General features: G+C 37.5%; 1 protein-coding gene across 14 annotated transcripts in view; it reads left to right on the forward strand.

The window, feature by feature from the left end:
* MIER1 (MIER1 transcriptional regulator) overlaps positions 1-10,347 on the forward strand; it is a 61,258-nt gene extending 50,911 nt beyond the window's left edge. For 12 of the 14 annotated variants that reach the window (XM_025934761.2, XM_086717234.1, XM_025934762.2 and 9 more), the window contains 3 exons: positions 464-591; positions 4,874-5,013; positions 7,392-10,347. In XM_025934761.2, the coding sequence (XP_025790546.2) occupies positions 464-591; positions 4,874-5,013; positions 7,392-7,720 (597 nt within the window). In that variant the 3' untranslated portion in view covers positions 7,721-10,347. Of the gene's footprint in view, positions 1-463; positions 592-2,075; positions 2,255-4,873; positions 5,014-7,391 lie in introns of those variants that run through there. The other 2 variants (XM_086717239.1, XM_086717238.1) reach the window with 2 other exon arrangements.
* The last annotated feature ends 8,721 nt before the right edge of the window (positions 10,348-19,068 follow it).

Here is a 19,068-nt window from a genome sequence, read left to right on the forward strand (position 1 = left end):
TATAGTAAATTAAGATGCATTTATGTATTTATTTATTTAAATGTTTATTTTTGAGCAAGAGAGAATGAGGTGCAAAGTGCAAAAGCAAGGGAGGAGCAAAGAGAGAGACACAGAATCCGAAGCAGGCCTCAGGCTCTGAGCTATTAGCACAGAGCCTGAAGCGGGGTTTGAACTCACCAAAGTCGGACACTTAACCGACTGAGCCACCCAGGTGCCCCAGATTAAGATGCTTTTAAAAAGCATAATGCTAAATATCTAAAGATTTGTTGCCAGTGTATTATTTCTCTCCATGGGGATTCATAAAGAATAGTTTTAACAAAGCTGCTGCAGTGTTGTATTTTATACGTACAGTATTATATATTACTTAAGGTACAGCTAAATTTTTCACACTTCAGATATTTTTCATGAAATAATTCCTTTAAGGAGGAGATGATTCTTAAAAACAAGTGTTTGTTTCTTATAGGTTCGAACAAGGTCAGTTGGTGAATGTGTAGCATTCTATTATATGTGGAAAAAATCTGAACGTTATGATTTCTTTGCTCAGCAAACGCGATTTGGAAAAAAGAAATATAATCTTCATCCTGGTGTAACGTGAGTTTACTTTTTTCTGTCGAGTCATATATTTTTGCTTTTGGATTTTTCTTGAGAAAATTGTGATTTTTAGAATCTTCCTTTTTCACTAGGATAGGAGTTTACATTAAAGTTATCCATTTACAGATATATCTTCATAGGCCATTTAGACTTCAGTGTCTTATGAAACATAAACTACAATTCATAATATTTGAGACAATAAATACATCAAAGCAAATGTTAAAGTATGTTTTCAGGAGAGAAAACGGATCAGAATAGCTGTTAAAGCATGTTTTAGTTAACTTCTGTTCCATTCGGTATAAGCACATAGTTTTTATCTAATACTGTGAGCACAGTGAGAACAGAAAAGAGACTCTTCAAAAACTGTGGAGCTGAATGCCTCATAGAAGCTCATTAAAGAATGGAAATTAGTATTTTTCCTTGTCTAATCTATTTTTGATCCCAGAAACCAAAATAAGGTTTGGGTATAGATGATATAAAAGGGAAAAGACAGAGAAAATAAATCAGGTCAAATTTCATTTTTTAAATGATTTCATTTTGAAATTTCATTTTCATTTTTGTTACAAAGTGTTCTAAAAAGGAAAGAACATGCGCATGATGACTTCCCTTTTCCCCGATTTCCTGAAACCTTTCCTCTAACAGAAATAGTATATAATAGTCATCCAACTTTAGCTTACTCCCAGTGATACAGGGAGTATGGGTTGTTATTGAATGTAGTCTTTATGCAAAGTGCGTCCGTCATATGTCTGTATCAGTTGCTGTGCACCAAAATCTGAGCCTTATTTAGTCTAGCTTTGGAAAAAACTGTCCTGCTGCCTCTAGGAATTTAAGTACATAGAGTATTGAATGAACCCTTCATCTCACGTGAGTTGTTCTAAAATGCTGATGAATTGGTCAGGTGGATTTAACTTCACCATTCTATCCTTCATTATTTCCTGCTGTTCACAAAATACAAATAATACTCAGTTGTGATTTTATTTGATCAGTGTGCACCAGTAAAGTTCTTAGGGCTGGCCAAATAACTGCCTTTGAAAGATGTGCTTATATGCATATTTGATTGTGCTTTATTTAAACTCTAGGCTGGACTGCTTCTGGTCATGTTCATTTACAGGTGTCTCTGCTGGTCACTTCCCTGGAGGATCACACACTCTAAAAATCCAAAGCAAAATTATCTAAAAGGGAATAATGGGTATGGTTGCCCCTGGACATCATAGGACATTGGACTCTGCCTCATCCCCCATTATTCAAAGCTCACGATGCCTAGAGTGGAATTCCATAAAGAGTATTCCAAATTTAATTGCTTAATGTTATAAATTTATAGTTAATTTTTTTTCTTGATGATTTATTGGTAGTATTGAGGTATAATGACAGAACAAGATATAGCTATGTAGGCTTCAGAGTGTATCTTAAAGTAGTCACAATTTTCAAGCTATTCTGTAGGGAAAAGCCATAGTAACATCTTTCATTTTTTTCACCCATTTCAGAAATATTGTTCACACACGAACTACAGGCAATCTGTCGTCATCAGCAGTAAGAACATAAGAATTGCCTTGCTGGGTCAGACCCATGGTTCATCCCGTTTTCTCTTTCAGAAAGCATCACCAAGGGAAGTGTTGTGGGCTGGCTTAGTTGGTCGTGTGTGCTGTCAAGCTCAACAGGTTAGGTAGGGATGTGCCGCCAAACATTGTAGTTTCTTATTAACAATCTGGCCATAGCTTCTGGAAACTTTTTGAAGATACTTCTGTCTACAACCTTGATTCCTCTTAGGGTTAAGTATCTGTAGGTGGAGTAGCCACAGTTAAAAGTAGTTCCATACCACATCTTTTCTCATGCTTGAAGATTTTACAGTGCCCCCTGGTGTAATGGTATGAAGTGAACATACGTGGTTTTCCCTGTAGGCGAAAATACTATGGTTTTGTAGGCTTTAGTTATGTCCCTTCTGTGTGTTCCATAGTTTTTGGTTTTGTTTTTTCTTTAACTGAACAAACTGTAATTTTTTACTCCTACTTACCCCTTTTAGCTATGTTACATCTTCTATGAGAAGCTATGACCAGACCGTACCTTATTTCCCAAAGGGCAGAAATTGTGGTTTTCTGTAAACATGGAGATTCTTTTCTAGTTTGCTTCCAGGACCTTCTTCTGTTAGTAGTTGCACTTTGAGTGCACAAAACATTATTAGAAATGTGAGTTTTTTTCATCTTTTTAGTCAAAATCCATAGAGCACGTTATCCTGAAAGTCATTTGTTCATTTTTCTGTGACATTTTTACCTCCCAATTTGTTCACCAAAATGAAGTGCATTTGCCACTTTCATGCCTTATAAACCGCCTCTGCAAGATTCTACTGCAGATTCTCTCTACTCACTACCTGGAAGATTTGGTAGCCATATGCAAATTAGAGATTGTATTGCAACAGGCTTGCAAATATTTTTTTTTTTAAGTAAAAACTTAACCCAGCATAACTCTGATTATCTGAATGCTACTCCAGCCTCCTGGGTGGCCCACCTGACTTCTTCCTTAAGCACTATGGATGCCATTAATCTTTAAGAAATAATAGTAATTCTTCTACAATACCATTGTGGTATCCAGTCAACTCTGGCTTCCTTTGCTTGGCTTTTAACATCCTCCATTATCCATTTCCACCATACCAAATTTATTTCCAACAAGTCTTCATCATGTATCATCTGTTCTTATTTAGTCATAGCTTCTGTAATCCCTTTGGCATTCATACTCATTTCTGTTTCTGTGTACTTCCAGTTCGTTACATAATTGTTCTGGAATTATGATGAATGGCATTAAGCTGAAGGGGACTTAAAGACCATCAAATTTATTTCCCTCCATTTATAGAGGAGGAAAATAAGGCCTAGAATGTTAAGTTGATTAGCTTATGGTTACATACATTTCTTTGATATGTGTTTTGTACCTCAGACTGTTGGAAACTTCACATCCCTATATTTATTATATCCCCATAACCTAGGGGACAGTCTGATCATGTAGTTTGATGTTATAACTACAGTTAATAGTCTTTGGTGGACTGTTAACACAGACTTTCAGTAAAATCCTAAGCCTTTTCCACTGTTGCCTTCTCACCCACATGCTTACTTGCTCAGAAATTCTAAAGATTTGTCTTAATATTCCTATTATAATTATTGTGAGGAATTTTTTAAATAATGACTTCTAAGTTTTTTTTGAGCTTCTACTCTGTGCTATGCACAACTTAGGCCAGGTGGTACAGTGATGACAAAAAGACTAAAATTCCTGCCTTTAGGGAATTAGTTAAGTGCAGGTATCAGCACACTTTCTCTGTAAAGAGCTACAGAGTAAGTACTTTAGGCTTTGCAGGCCTTAAATTCTCTGGCAACTACCCAGCTCTGCTCTTGTACAAAAGCAGTCTTAGATACTATGCAAATGAGTGGGTGTGGCTGTGTTCCATCAAATGTTATTCACAAAACCTGTGGCCTGCCCATGGGCCACAGTTTGCAGACCTTTATTCTGGTGACTTAATAGCACTTCATAGTTTACAAAACACTTTCCTACACATACCTTTTGCAACAGCCCTGTGTGGTAGACACATACATGATTTTATATAGGTAAAGACACTAAACTTTCAGAGATGAGTGTTTAGCTCAGATCTTGTAACCCCAACCCAAAGTCACTTAGTACAGACAGCTCTTCTCCCATCCCATGTAGTTCAGGAACGACCTAGGGAAGAAGTGAGCACACCTCTAATGATATATTGGTAGACAAAGGCAGCACATAAGCCAAGGAATTTAGGGAGCTTTTTGTAGCTCAGATTTAGCAGGAAGATAATATACGAAATACCCAGGAAAGTTCAGGGAAATGATTCATTGGTAGGCCCTAATTTGGCTTTGAGATATTGCTGTAGCCATCACAGCGTCTTGAGGAGCTTTAAAATTGCAATCGGTGTTTGTTCAGAAATTATTTTGTACTCCCTCTGATTGGCATCATCCCTGTCTCTTCACTTACAGATCCTCTGATTTTAGTTGGGCCACTCTGAGCACTTGCTTGTAGTTTTAAAACTTCCTATAGGTCTCTAAAATTTGCTAGTTTAAAAGCCTTTATGCATTTTCCCAACAAACATAACCAAAGGAGCTTTCCATTTAAATGTTCAGATCCTGGTGGGATAGATGAGGCAATGGAATGAATGTAAGTGAAAATTAGGACATATTTGCTAATAAAGCCTTCTAAATTTAACCTCAGTTTTAGTTTTCAGCTTTTTTAAATATAAGAAGGTGATTGTTTCATTATTTCACTTTATTTTAAGGGATTACATGGACCGTCTTCTAGATGAAAGTGAAAGTGCTGCTTCTAGTCGAGCACCATCCCCTCCCCCAACTGCCTCAAACAGTAGTAACAGCCAGTCTGAGAAAGAAGACGGCACTATAAGCAATAGTAATCAGAATGGTAAGCAACCAAAGAAACTCTTCTGTTTGTTCCTAATGAAGGGCACTTGTCTTTAGTAGCATGGGCAATTCAGTTTTGGTTTGGATTAAACTTCCAAAGCAGAAGTTAAAAATAATAATTGTCAGTACCCATGGCACATACATACATAAGCTTAATAAGAATATACTATCAATAGTGACCATTTCTTCTTAGAAATTTATTCTTGAGTAGCATGTATTTTCTTAGTCGGGATGCTTGGATAGAAACACTCTTGTTAACTCTTAGACCACAACTCCAGCACCATTTCACATCAGAAGTACATAGATATTTATGAAATACTTTGAGAGCCGTAACACTTTATCAGAAAAGTGCTTAAAGCATTTGGTGAAAAGTAGTAGATAACAAGGGCTTGAATAGTTTTTTTCTTTGCTAGTGTAATATCCTTGAAGGATGAGAAAAGATAAAGCAGGTGTCAGGCTCTGCATTAATACTCTACAGAAACGTAGAGTACTCTACAGAAACCTAGATAAATATAGGATATTTATATTATTTTTTTATATTTATATTTATATTATCCTATATTTATCTCTGTGAGAAAGAAGTAAATGGCATTCCATTTTGTTTAAGGTTCAGGTAACGTTCTTGTTTAAAATGTATAATGGACCAAAGATCACTGTGTTAGTAAGACCTAGTCAGAAAATTATTTTGACTTCTACTTTAATTAAAATGGTCTTCCTAAGTAAGACAAGCCTTCCACTCCTCTTAAGGAGGAAACGGGTGAATTAGAGACAAGCTCTGCACACCTGTATTCTGATGTAACAGTCTTAGGGGAGGGCCAGGGAGAGTTGACCTCACGACAGAAACTAGAAGAGGAACACTGTGAGAGACTGTCCCTTATTCTGACCTTTGGTCTCACACTGGCACCGCTGGAGCAAATATATTTTGTTCATTTAATGACCCCTCTCTGTTCCCTCACTGCTTCCCCCTAAGAACAAGTCATACAAACAGAAAAGAGGGCCCGGCAGCCATTTCCTGGTCTAAAAAGGTCGATGACGTGTTGTCTAATGCTATCCTGAGGTAGAGTAAAAAGCTAAAACTCTGATCTTAGGACTGGGGGATAGAAGCTCAGGGATGCAAATAGTTGATACTACTTTGGTCTTTCCCTGTTTGCTCATAACACCAAATAAATTTTCCTTTTTTTTTCCCCCCTTTTTTAACCATTTGATGAAAACATGCAGTTTGACCTAAGAAGCTGTATATAAATTAAGTTATTCAGTAGCCCAGAAGCCATTTACCTAGGTACCCACAATCGAGATTCCTAGGTTTTCAAGGAAAGGATGGATTTCGCCAATTCAGTTTTCTTTCTTTTGTAAGGGGCTTAGTGTCTTGAAATCTCATTTTTCACCTACTCACAGTGGTCACTTAGCTCTTTGTGCTTTACTGTAACAGAATGGTTCCTTCTGCATCATGGTGCATAACATCCCCGTATCCATGTATGGGTTGAGTGCACTTTTGAGTTGGGGAAATAGAATATTTTCTTGGACCAAATATAATATTTGAAACTCATCCTTTATACTGAATATTTTTCAGATAATTAAAAGTTAATTCTCTCCTGTGGCGCATTCTGTATTTTACATTAAATGTCTGTCTCCACAATGTCTACTCCATTTTGCAGTCAACTGTAACATGCCCTTTTCACTGTTACTTTTATCAGAATAATTATTCTCCTCTTACCTACTATGGAGACATTTGTGTTTGCTTTCATCATTTTCAAATGTACGTTTGGACAGTGCCAGCATTACTTTTTTAACATAGTGGCAGATTATTTAAATCTATTTAGATAAATATGTAATCTTTACCTTTAAAACACAGTACCCATGGGTTTATTTACATTAAGAATGAAAAAGTCTTGTCATTTTATACGGCAGTAGAAAACTCGAGCTTCTAAGGAATGTAAAATTTTTTTTACATAGTATTAGAAAGTTATAACCATTTTGCTAAGTCTAATAATTTGTGCATTCTTTGCTTTAATTTATCTTATTAGACTGCTGGACCCAGTGCTTATTTGTGGTCACATTATACCAACATGCTTCTAATATATGCCAGATTCTATTACTTCTTTATGTTTATAACTTAATCTTCACAACAACCCTGTAAGGTAAATCTCTTACTACCCTCATTGTACATGTGATGAAACTGAGGTACACAGAACGTAAATAACTTTTGCCAAAGGTTACACAGTTACTAAGTAAATAGAGCCAGCATTCAGACTGTATATATACATAGATTTGGTATCTCTCATCCTTGATGAAAAGCTATTCCATAATAGCTGTTTCTGAATAGTTTACAAATTTAGCTTTTTAATACTAGCAGTTTCACTTACGTTTCTTCCAACGTAGGGGTGTCATCTAATGGACCAGGTGAAATGTTGAACAAAGAAGAAATAAAAGCTGAAGGGTTACATGTGAATGGACCAACAGGTGGAAATAAGAAACCACTTCATGCAGACGTGGATACTAATGGTTATGAAACAGATAACCTTACCACTGACCCAAAACTTGCCCATATGACTGCAAGAAATGAAAATGATTTTGATGAAAAAAGTGAGAGACCTGCCAAAAGGCGAAGGGTAAACAGCAGTGGAAAAGAAAGTCCAGGTTCTTCTGAATTTTTCCAGGAAGCAGTGTCACATGGAAAATTTGAAGAACTTGAAAACACGGATGACTAAATTTTAGACTTATTTTACTTTCTTTGGAGTAAAATCTGGTGTGACTAAAATTTTCAGGGTTGATGGGTTACCTTAAAAAGTTGATTTCCTTGAAGCAGTTGGTTAAATTTGAAATGAGTCCTGATTTTAGTAAGATTTCATAATTCTGCCCTTTGTAGTCTTTTTACTTTAAAAGTGTAAAGACCCTGTTAAGGCTATAACGAATAGTTTAGTAAATTTGAATGAACTATGGAAATATCTGTACCTTCTCATTTGATGTGTTAATCTTAAAAGCTCACTACCGGTACTTTTTGCTTAGTTTGATGGCAGAGAAGAAAAAACCAAGTTCTGATTTCTGTTGAACACCAGTATTTCTGAGTTTCTTGAAATGTCTTCTTTTTTTAAGACATTTTCTCTCCATACAAATTGAGTGTCATTATTAAGGAAACCCTTATGAATCCTGAAAGTTATGCTAGCATGATTTTTTATATATAGAAGTTTAAAAATAAACCAAGTCAGGTTTGTATATGTAAAATTGTTGACATCAATGATGTCTTTCCATATTCTTATCTGGGCTTAAGAAATACATTCTGTATTTTTCCAGATTCTTTGTAGCCTTTGAAAGATTTTTACAGTACATATGTCTTGACTGAACTGTCCTTTCTTAATACAAAAGCTTGTATAATTTTCTTAACTTGTACAGTTGGTAAACTTTTATGAGAGGAATTGATATTCTGAGTCTGTCAGCTTTCATTTTATTTTGCTAAGGTTTTTCTAATGAATTTTTAAGTGTTTGTGTAGTAACTAAGTCATGTTTCTTATACAGGTGGTAAAAGCATTCATAAAGGATTGTGAAAATTTGTTTTTTCAAATTTCTACTTAAGGACAAATAGTTTGAGAATTCTGAAATTAAGCATGATACCTTGATCGCATAGTTTGTTTTGCGTTTGCTATAATTTTCAAAATTATTTTTGAAGCAAGACAAAAGTTTAATGTTAGCTTAAGTGCTTAAATGTATCATGCTGACCAGAATCCTGTTCAATTATTTTTATATGCATTATAAAATTTCCCATTTTTGCATTAACTAAACAGGGGAAAAGGTCAAGCAATATTTAGATATTGGCACACACAAGGAGTTGGCAGATAACAATATTGATTTTATGTGGAAAAAGTGATGAAGTTGAGTGTATTTCCAAAATGAAGATAAGATGAATAACCATTGCTCTGTGTGATTACAAATAGGATCATCTATTTGCATAGCCTTTCAAGAGTGCCATTTTATTTTTAGTGCAAAATTCTTGTTAAAAATGTAGTTTTATACAGCTGATAGACCAACCTATATCCAAACTTTTATAAAAGATTATTAACTATTCTTGTTTTTTTCACACAGGCATACCCCAAATGCTTCTACCAATTCATTTTCAGCCATCAGTTCAAGAGCCAATGCCTTTTTAAAATAAATCTTCTGTGGTCTTGTTTTTAATGGCTCAACTGTTTAATACAATTGAGTAAAGGTTTGCACTGAGAAATTATGGTTTAGGCCTTACCCCCATGAAGTATTACTATTAACATATGTTCAGAACTGCTTCCTTCCACCAATGTGAACAACTCTTTTCCCCAAACAGTGTTAAAAAGCCACTTGACAACACTTGACTTCATATAATGTACGTTCACTGTTACTACATACATATCCAAGTAAATCAGAGTTTTGGGTGGAACTGTTGAGAAGCCTGAACTTTTTGTTTTTGTTTTGTTTTACCCTACAACATTTAATTTATCCAGAATGGCAGCTTTAGCAGATGGTCACAATCCATTTTCTAAATCAGTTTTTATTACACAAATCCAAAGTATCCTAGCTCCTAGCTCTTTGTCAAAGATGGTCTATAGACGTGTTTCAAATGAATAGTGACGCTGTACTTTTTAAGTTGTTGCAATATTAGAGACGCTGTTTTCACCTTTTTTTAAAGATGCATTTTGTTTGCAGGTTTGTGAAGTTCTTGGAAACTACAGGAACATTTTTATTAAATTCTCAGGCATGTTTGCAAATATGGCACATGTATACATGTTAGGAAATTTTACTTTTCTTAATCTTACCTTTTTAAAGTATACCTAATAAAAAGACATTCCACTACTATAATACATAATGCTCAGCCTTTCATGAAGAAATATGAATTGTATTTTGTGTTTATACAGGTATTTCACAGTACTTTGTTCTTCATAATGCAGCCACTATAACTTGATAAGTCATTGCACTACTTTAAAGTTTTTAGTAATATCATGAATTTAATTTGCTTTAAGATTTAGTACATTTCATAACTCTTGAACTCTTAAACTGCATTGGGAAAAGAAGACTTTGGTAATAGTTTTCCCCCACCCCATACCCACCCTCAGCAAAGCACTATCATTTTCATTTGAAATGGTATTCTGTTTTATGATGTGTTTTCAAATGGAGTTCAGAATCTGCAACTCAGTTCAACATAAATCTGTTGAGCTTTAAAATGTATTTGAATATTTAAATAGGCATTTAAAATTATGAATTAGATGTTTTTAAATTTATGCATAGTAATTTTGCACTGTAAAATAATTCCCTTTTCCCATTCCCTGTCTGCCATTCTGAATATGCTTATTAAAATATTTTTTTAAACATATTTGTCTACATAATGCCGTGTGAATGATTTTCATTAGATTGATTCACTAGGTTTTAATTACAGATTTAAGTGTATATAATACATACTGTTTACAATGCAAAATATGTATAATCTCTGGCCGTCCTTCTCCTAGATCTCTCACATGAACTAGTGTTTGAGTGGCTTCTGGTCCCTTTGACCTCATCTTAGATGATGTATTTTTGTCTTTTTTTTCCTCCAAGGGGCTCTTTTGGTTTGCAGACCTTTATTCACCCACCTTCCTCTAAACTATGTAATTAGAAATTTACCCCATCTTTTGTAGTGCAGTTCGTATCACATAATATTTTTCAAAAAACTTCTGTCACAATATTTACTTTTTTCTAAATGGAAAATTAAGAGTGGGCATTTTTAATAAGTGAGGGTCGGTGAGTTTCCATAGGCAAGGTGTATGCTGATGACTCTAGAGGTGTGTAACTGGCTCTGTATCACTACTTAAATGCCAAAACAGAAATAAAAAGTTTCCCACACGTAATCCATATTCATGAAAATTGCCAGTGTGGAAAGTCATATGGGGAAGAATAAGAATTTTCCAAATTGTAAACCTTTTGTTCTTTTTAAAAATAACTTTTTCTGTATTCTATGATTCCACTATTTAAAATTTTTAATCATAAAATCAACTCTTCAATAATCAAGTTTAATCCTTTGCAAAGTCTTACAAGTCATGGGCTGATGGATTAGCCTCATTTTCCAATAATAGCAGTTTTCATAACCTCATTTATTATGTACTATTAGGTACCGAGCTGACATCTTTTGACATCTGTAAGTACATGAGTTTTTCCTTTTCTGACCATGATCATTTTTTTTTTTATTTTCACTTGTGTTTATACTAGCTCCTATGACTTATTTAGGATGTATGATATATTCAAAATGTCATTTTGCTTGCTCGAAGACCTCTGAACACCATCTTAAAGGCAACCTAGTCTGTGAAGGACACTGAGGAAACTGCCATGGAGCTGAACTCCCAGTTCTCCTTTGTGCCAACTGATAGGAAAGGCTTCTTCACATTTAAATGTCAACAGTGACAAGTTTGCTTGTATCGTCTTCTCCGGCAAATATCTGGGCCTATACTTGTACCAGCTACAAGGCTTGGCTTGTGGCTTCAGATAACGTGTGGCATGTTTTCTTTTTCAAAGAGAAGGCATTCATTAGTAGTGGTAGAAGTGTATGCTGAGCACAGAGCATGCAAAAGGAAGAAACAGGCATGATCTCAGGGAAACAGTTTACCAGACTCTGTGCCAGAGAATTCTAGCTAAGATTGTCCTTGAGCTTAATGCTTCTGTTAGAAATGAAGCAACAGTAAATCTACATACAGTTCCGCTAAGAAAGACCACTTATTTTTAACTGTAACATAACAGCTGTGGATTATTCAGGACTTCCCCCTTTTGTCACTGTCCACTGAGTACTACTACTACAAGAGTAGGGAGTCTCCTGACCTCCTAAAGTTTGGGAAAAGTCAGAGAGGCCTAATGCACATTTGACTTGGTTATAAAGCAAATACACTTTCTAATATTCTCGTTAACATGAATGGTTGACTGTGGAGTTGGCTAAATCTGTCTTTCTGCACACCAGCTAGAACTTGCTTGTAGAGTTCAGGTAGTTGTAAAATACATGGTTTTACTCTTTTCTCTCTGAAAGACGATGGACTTTGGATTAAGGACTATACACTTAAAACTTTGTATAAAGAGAACAAGAGGAGATAGGGACCCTGAAATGATTTCTCTCAGAACTGTAAGAGATCAAGCAGCGAGAGTGGCATCAGACTAACCTGAGCCACTGTAAATTGCTGACCAGAAAGAAAATCCAGATTTCGTGAAAGAGCTTGCTCCAAAATGGGGCTTTTCAATACTTTTTCCTCCCTTGTCAGCTAGCTATGCTTCAGCTGAGTGAACATGAGAGACCTGGCTGTGAGCTAAGAGTAGTACCAGTCATTCTGAGTATGAATACACCAGTAGTTCCCTTTGAACATAGTTTGTGGTTGATGGAAATTTATTCGGAGGACGTGGTTCTGAGCTTCCAAATAGCCTGAATTATGAGCTTCATGAACTGCTTTGCCTCGTGGCCTCTCTACTACGTCACTGTCTGTATTTGCCCTCCGGTGTTTAGTAGACAGGCATTTGCATTTAAAAGTAGCATTGGGGCGCCTGGGTGGCGCAGTCAGTTAAGCGTCCGACTTCAGCCAGGTCACGATCTCGCGGTCCGGGAGTTCGAGCCCCGCGTCAGGCTCTGGGCTGATGGCTCGGAGCCTGGAGCCTGTTTCCGATTCTGTGTCTCCCTCTCTCTCTGCCCCTCCCCCGTTCATGCTCTGTCTCTCTCTGTCCCAAAAATAAATAAACGTTGAAAAAAAAAAAATTAAAAAAAAAAAAAAAAAAAGTAGCATAAACACCTCAACTGCCCAACTATAAAATACAGGTGAAACTTACTGTGCCAGTATCACAGAGCTCTTGGGATTTAAAAATCACACATTAAAAAAATACACACATAAGGAAATCTATCCTCTCTAGAGAGCACTAGATGAAGATCCAGCAGTAGTACAGGCGTACGGTCCCTTTTCCAAAATTCTTGTGACCAGAATTTTTCAGATATTAGAGAGGTGCTATGTTTTAAAGAATATCCACAACCAGGTCTCGAACCTATGGTTAAACACTTAACGGCCACCGTAAAATGTATTCATATTCACACACATTTCAGGTCCGATATTGCTGCCAAATGAGTTTGGCAACAAACTCAAGAAAAAACTTGGATTTCAGAATCGGAAACCTGTAGTAATCTTCAAATTTTGCTAGCACCCATTTGGCAGTCGATCCCAATTTACTTCGCTACATAACTGGCAAAGAGGCGCGTGAACAGGAAGCCGAACATACACAAACAGTGTATTCTGGTATCCACAGCAGCTTCACCAGAGCCCTTCTGAAGAGCCAACAAGTACCCTATAGATGAAGCAGCTGGTGAGAAGAGTCCACCAAAGTCCAGACGTGACCCCTCTGGAGCCTTCCCTGCAGTCCTCAGTTTATGGAAGGGGAAAACCTAAGGCCCCAAATGGAAAAATGTCCGACAACCTCAGACTGAGCTGCTTAGACAAGGGCAGATTCCTCTGTCCTTTTGCTTCATGGTACTTAATAGTTTAAGTGTCTATGTATTTATGGCTAGAGCAATGGGCTCAACCCTTGACCAGTCAGTCCCTACAGCCCAGAAAGTGAGTTATTAGCGACCCTTTAGCCAACCCATCATTGTGGCTAGGCAAATGGCTCTCCTAAGGCAACAGCACTTTTTAGGTTAATTTGGCTTGAGCAGCTGGGGAAGAGGCATTCCTCAAAAGGAGCACGTGTTGGTCAAAGAAAAAGGTTCATTTGGCATCTAAAGCCTATTGCAAGTATTATCAGATGCCATTAACGAGTGATTACTGTTATATGCACTGTGCTAAACAGTCATTATAAACCGATTCTCACAGCATTACAAATTTTTACAAATGGGGAAACTGAGCTGTCTTGGGAAGCGGACTTAGTATTTTCCAATGATCTGCATTTATTCAACTATGTTCCTAAGTTAGATCTCTGTGTTTAGAGAAGATGTGTGTTGCAGGGCAGAAAGCAGATATTATCTACAAACAACTTGTTCTACCCTTTTTTTCCCTCAAGTCTAAGTTCTGGAAAGGAGAAATTCCCTCAAGCTGGGAAAAAAAGCTGGTCAGTAGGCTCTGAGAATAGTTGGAATGCGAGTTCATTCTTTACGAGACCTCAGAGGAGGCTGCATGTGTAGGTCACGCTGGACTTCAGGCACTGAGACTTACACCGTGCCAAAGTTTGGAATCTGCAATGCCACCTGCCTTCAAAGAATACCTCAGAGACAGTTACCAAGGAGTTTAGCGGTGACCATGAAGGGCTGAAGATCCTTCTTCTATTTTCAAGGCACCATATAATTCCTTTGACTCTGGTTTAACCTTAGAGAAGGACTGGCGTTGAATTTCCTGCTAGGTGGTAAAATGGGGACTCCTCTGATTTGATTTAAAAGAAGTAATTTGACACTTCCACACTCACACGTTACACTGTACTGCTTGTTCCAGCCGGCTCTGCAGACAGAGCAAAAGGTAGGCCTTACAGAAAGGCAAATTTACGTTCTGTAAAGCAAATACTTTTTCACAATTACCACTGTTCAATAATGGAACCTTTTTCTGCCTCTTTTTCCTCACCTCTAAAATAAGAACAGTGAAACTTACTTTAAAGGACTGCTTATGGGACTAAAATGGATCAATATGTAAGGTGCTAAGAAAAAATGCCTACCCAGCATGTAGCAAATGCTAAGTAAATTTATTTTTACTGTTGCGTAGCAAGTATTCCAAAGTTTGCTATACTTAAAAAACTACCTTTTTGGAAAACATTTGGAAACCTTAAATACCTTAAAAATGTTCATCTTTGATCTCCTTAAGTTCAGATGGCCTCCTTGAATAGAACAGACTTAGGCAAAAGAAATTCACTATAGCCTTACTTATAAAAATTAGAAACAGATTTCATTATCACCTGTTAATTGTACCTCCTAAAATAACTCAAATACTGTTTCTATTCTGTGCTTTCACAGCTACACTACAGCACCCCATCATGTCTCACCAGGACACAACAATCTTCTACAGCTGATGTATTACAGTCCTGCCTTTCTCCGACACCCCCCACCCCCGAACAGCAATCTGCACAGCATCCTTGGTGATCCTGTTACAGTGCAAATCTGGTTTATAGCAGGTCCTCGATTTAGGCACACCAGTAGCCAGTGGGCCAAATCTGCCTGGCAACCTTTTGTTTTGTTCTAATTTGCACAGCTTTAAGCAAGTAGGTACCACAAGCTCAACCACTAACGACGTATTGACTGCATTCATTTAGATTCACACTTTGAATCTGCCTGGCCCCTCTCTTATCAACTCCTGACCTACAATCCCAATACTACAGCTGCTGTGAGCTTTCTAAAAGGAAGATGAGGCCATGTTTCTGCCTTGCTATGCTTTAAAAATGTAGCCATTAGTCAGGTACTCTTGTCTAGAGGTATTCATTTGGGAATGTGTACCCACAGTGTGCCCAGCGCTATTCTTTCTAGGTGCCAGGGACACTGCAGTGAGCAAAACAGACCAACATCTGTGCCTTCATAAAGCTTACACCTCATCAAAAGAGACACATGCTGCCAAGAGAAAGCACAGGAGGGAAATACGGACAATGGTGGAGTGCAATCTCAGAGAGGCTGGTCAGGGAAGGCCCACAGAGAGGAGGGCATTTGCTGGAAAGACATTAAACAGGGATGCATTTCAGACAGAAGCAGATACACTGGCCCTGGAGTGCTCGAGGGCTGTCCCCTCCAACATTTCCTCAGTTCAATACTAGGTGTCCTTCAGGAATCAGCTCAAATACCATTTCTCCAAGGAAATTTTTCCTACCATTCTTAGGATGATATATATTCCTCCCCCACATTCTTACAATTACCTCAGTTTCATGATTCCATCATTTGTAGATACTGTCCTCAAAAATATTCGTTGAAAAAAATTACCTGAAGGATAAGCACACATGATGAGGCAACTCTTGATGAAATCCTCCTTCTGCATTCTCCTAATAGAGGGATGTTATCTGGAATTCTTTGGGAAGAAAAGGTTTAGGAATTAAAGTCCAGATTTAAATTTATCAGCTAAGGGAAGCTGGACAAACCCCTGAGCTTTGCCTAAGCCACTATTCGTGCAACAGTACTGTAATATGAAAAGACATGATAAAGGCCTGACTCCATGAAGGAACACAGTAGGCCCTCAGTAAACAATTGTTTCTCATGCACACTGCTCGCCATCATTTATTCCCCCAGTGGCAGCCGCTGCCACAAGAGGGCCCCATCAGCACAACTGGAAAGGCCTGTCTGCTTTGGCTTCTCAGATTTAACCAGCTACCGGCTCATGCCTAAGCTTCAAATCCATGGTGTATGAATTCTGGAAGAAGAATGGCATTTGACAGGAATATAGTGATGATGAGCTTGGTATCACCAAGTCTATCACAAGCAGACAAAGCGAGACAAGAACCTAACATGGTGGTGAAGAGCAAAAGTCTCCTGAGTCCAGCTGACCGGGGTCTGAATGTGGGTTTCACAACCACACGGAACGATTTACTTCCCTCGTCTTCATCTGTTAAATATGGTTGTGTCAGGCCTCTGCTGGGGGCCTGGGTGCCAGCCCCAGTGAGCTCGGTCTAGCTTGATGGAGGGATGAACGGTTGATGTGATGAGAGCTGTAGGGAAGTCCTGGGAGTAACCAGTAACTGCTCACCTGCTATGGATACATGAAGGCACCAGCCCTGTGCTTTGCTCCTGTCAGCAGTGCCTCTTCTGTGGCGGTCTCCGATAATGACAGCCCTGTGCAGGGAAGCCACATTGAGACAAGAAACCAGCAAGGGGCTGAATGAAAGAGCATATAACTCACAAATTAGAAAGTCAAATTCTAAGAGGATTTTTAAAACCTGCCTTAAGGGCAGTCTCTTCAACAAATGGTGTCAATAAAACTAAATACTAACATGCAAAAGAATGGAGTTAGACCCTGACTTTCTACCACATACAAAAACTAAAAATGGATATAAGACTTAAATGCACGATGTAATTTTACAAAACTCCTTGAGGAAAAAAACATAGGGGAAAAGCTTCATGACAATGGACAAAGCACAGTCAACAGAAGTAAAAATAGATAAACTGCACTACATCAAAATTTAAAACTGCATTAAAGGATACAACAAGAATGAAAGGCAACCTACGGAGAAGAAAATATTTGCAAATAATATATTTTATAAAGGGTTGAAATTAGAATATACAAAGAATGACAAATCAACAAAAAGTCCAATTAAAAAAATGGACTTGAGTAGACATTTCTCCAAAAAAAATTGCATATAAATGGCCAACACGCATATGAAAAGATACTCAACACCACTAATCATTAGGAAAATACAAATCAAAACCACAATATGATCACCTCACAAACACTAGGCTGGCTACTTTCAGTAAAACAAAGTAAACGTTACCAAGGATGTGAAGAAATTGGGACCCTTGTGCACACTGGTTGGAATGTAAAATGTGCAACCACAACAGAAAACAGTATGGGAGTTCCTCAAAAAAATAACAATAGAATTACTGTATGACCCAGTAATTTCAAAAGAAAACATATTTGCACACATCACTGTAGATTCTGTGTTACCCCAAAATCTTTTTTTAAATTAATTTTTTTTAACGTTTATTTTTGAGACAGAGAGAGACAGAGCATGAACAGGGGAGGGGCAGAGAGAGAGGGAGACACAGAATCTGAAACAGGCTCCAGGCTCTGAGCTGTCAGCACAAAGCCCGACGCAGGGCTCGAACTCATGGACCGTGAGATCATGACCTGAGCCGAAGTCGGACGCTTAACCGACCAAGCCACCCAGGCGCCCCCTTTTTTTTGTAATAAATTTTTTTTAACGTTTATTTATTTTTGAGACAGAGAGAGACAGAGCATGAACAGGGGAGGGAGAGAGAGAGGGAGACACAGAATCTGAACGAAAATCTTATGTTAAACCCTAATCCCCAAAGTGATGATATTTGGAGATGGGGCTTTCAGGAGGTAATTAGGTCGTAAGGGTGGAGCCCTCACGATAGGATTAGTGCCCTGTAAGAAGAGGCAAGACAAAGCTTCCTCTCTGCTCTCCACCATGTGAGGATAAGAGAAGATGGATATTCCACAAACCAGGAAGCAGGCTCTTACCAGACGCAAGATCTGCAAGCACTTTGATCTTGAACTTTCCAGCTTCTTCTCCAAGGTGAGAATATATGTTTGTTGTTTAAGCCACTCATTCTACAGTCATTTTTTAGAGCAGTCAAAACTGATTAAGGCACCCACTTTTTGCAGTATTATTTACAATGCCAAGAGTGGAAGCAACTCAATGTCCATCAATGGATGAATGGATAAATAAAATGTGCTATATACACACAATAGAATATTATTCAGCCTTAAAAAGGAAAGAAACTATGACAACATGCTACAATATGGATGGACCTCAAGGACATTATGTTATGTGAAATGAGCCAGTAGCAAAAAGACAAATAAATACTGTATGATTTCACTTATATGAGGTTTTCTACACTAGCCAAATTCATGGACAGAAAGTAGAATGGTGGTTTCCCAGGGCCGGAACAAAGGGGGAAATGGGGAACTGTTTAATGGGCATGGATTTCAGTTTTTCAAGATGAAAAACTCAGGAGACTGGTTGCACAACAATGTGAATAGACTTAATACTACTAAACTGTACACTTAAAAATGGTTAAGATGGTAAATTTCATGCTATAGGTATTTTGTCACAATCTTTTTTAAAGTCTTCATGTACTCGTAATTCAGTTGAGCTTGCCTGTACCAAAATGCCTCTTTGATGAGCATATTTTATTTTGGGGTTATGTCCCAGTAAAGCTATTCAGAGGATTAGACTCCTGATTAAGCAGATGAAATATTTTAAAAGTAGAAAGATTAGCATTTCTTTCTTTTGAAATTACCACAACTGTGCCAGAGACAGATATTTAATCATATGTGTGAGTCATACAAAATACTTGGGTGGCTATAAAGCAAAAATTTTTCCTGTGTTTTCTCTCAATACTCTACTCACTATTTACCAAACAAATCTGCAACACTAGTTGGGTTAACTACCACCCAGTTCTGAC

This window comes from Puma concolor, chromosome C1, assembly GCF_028749965.1.
Source record: "Puma concolor isolate L17-30 chromosome C1, mPumCon1.1.hap2, whole genome shotgun sequence".
Lineage (NCBI taxonomy): Eukaryota > Metazoa > Chordata > Mammalia > Carnivora > Felidae > Puma > Puma concolor.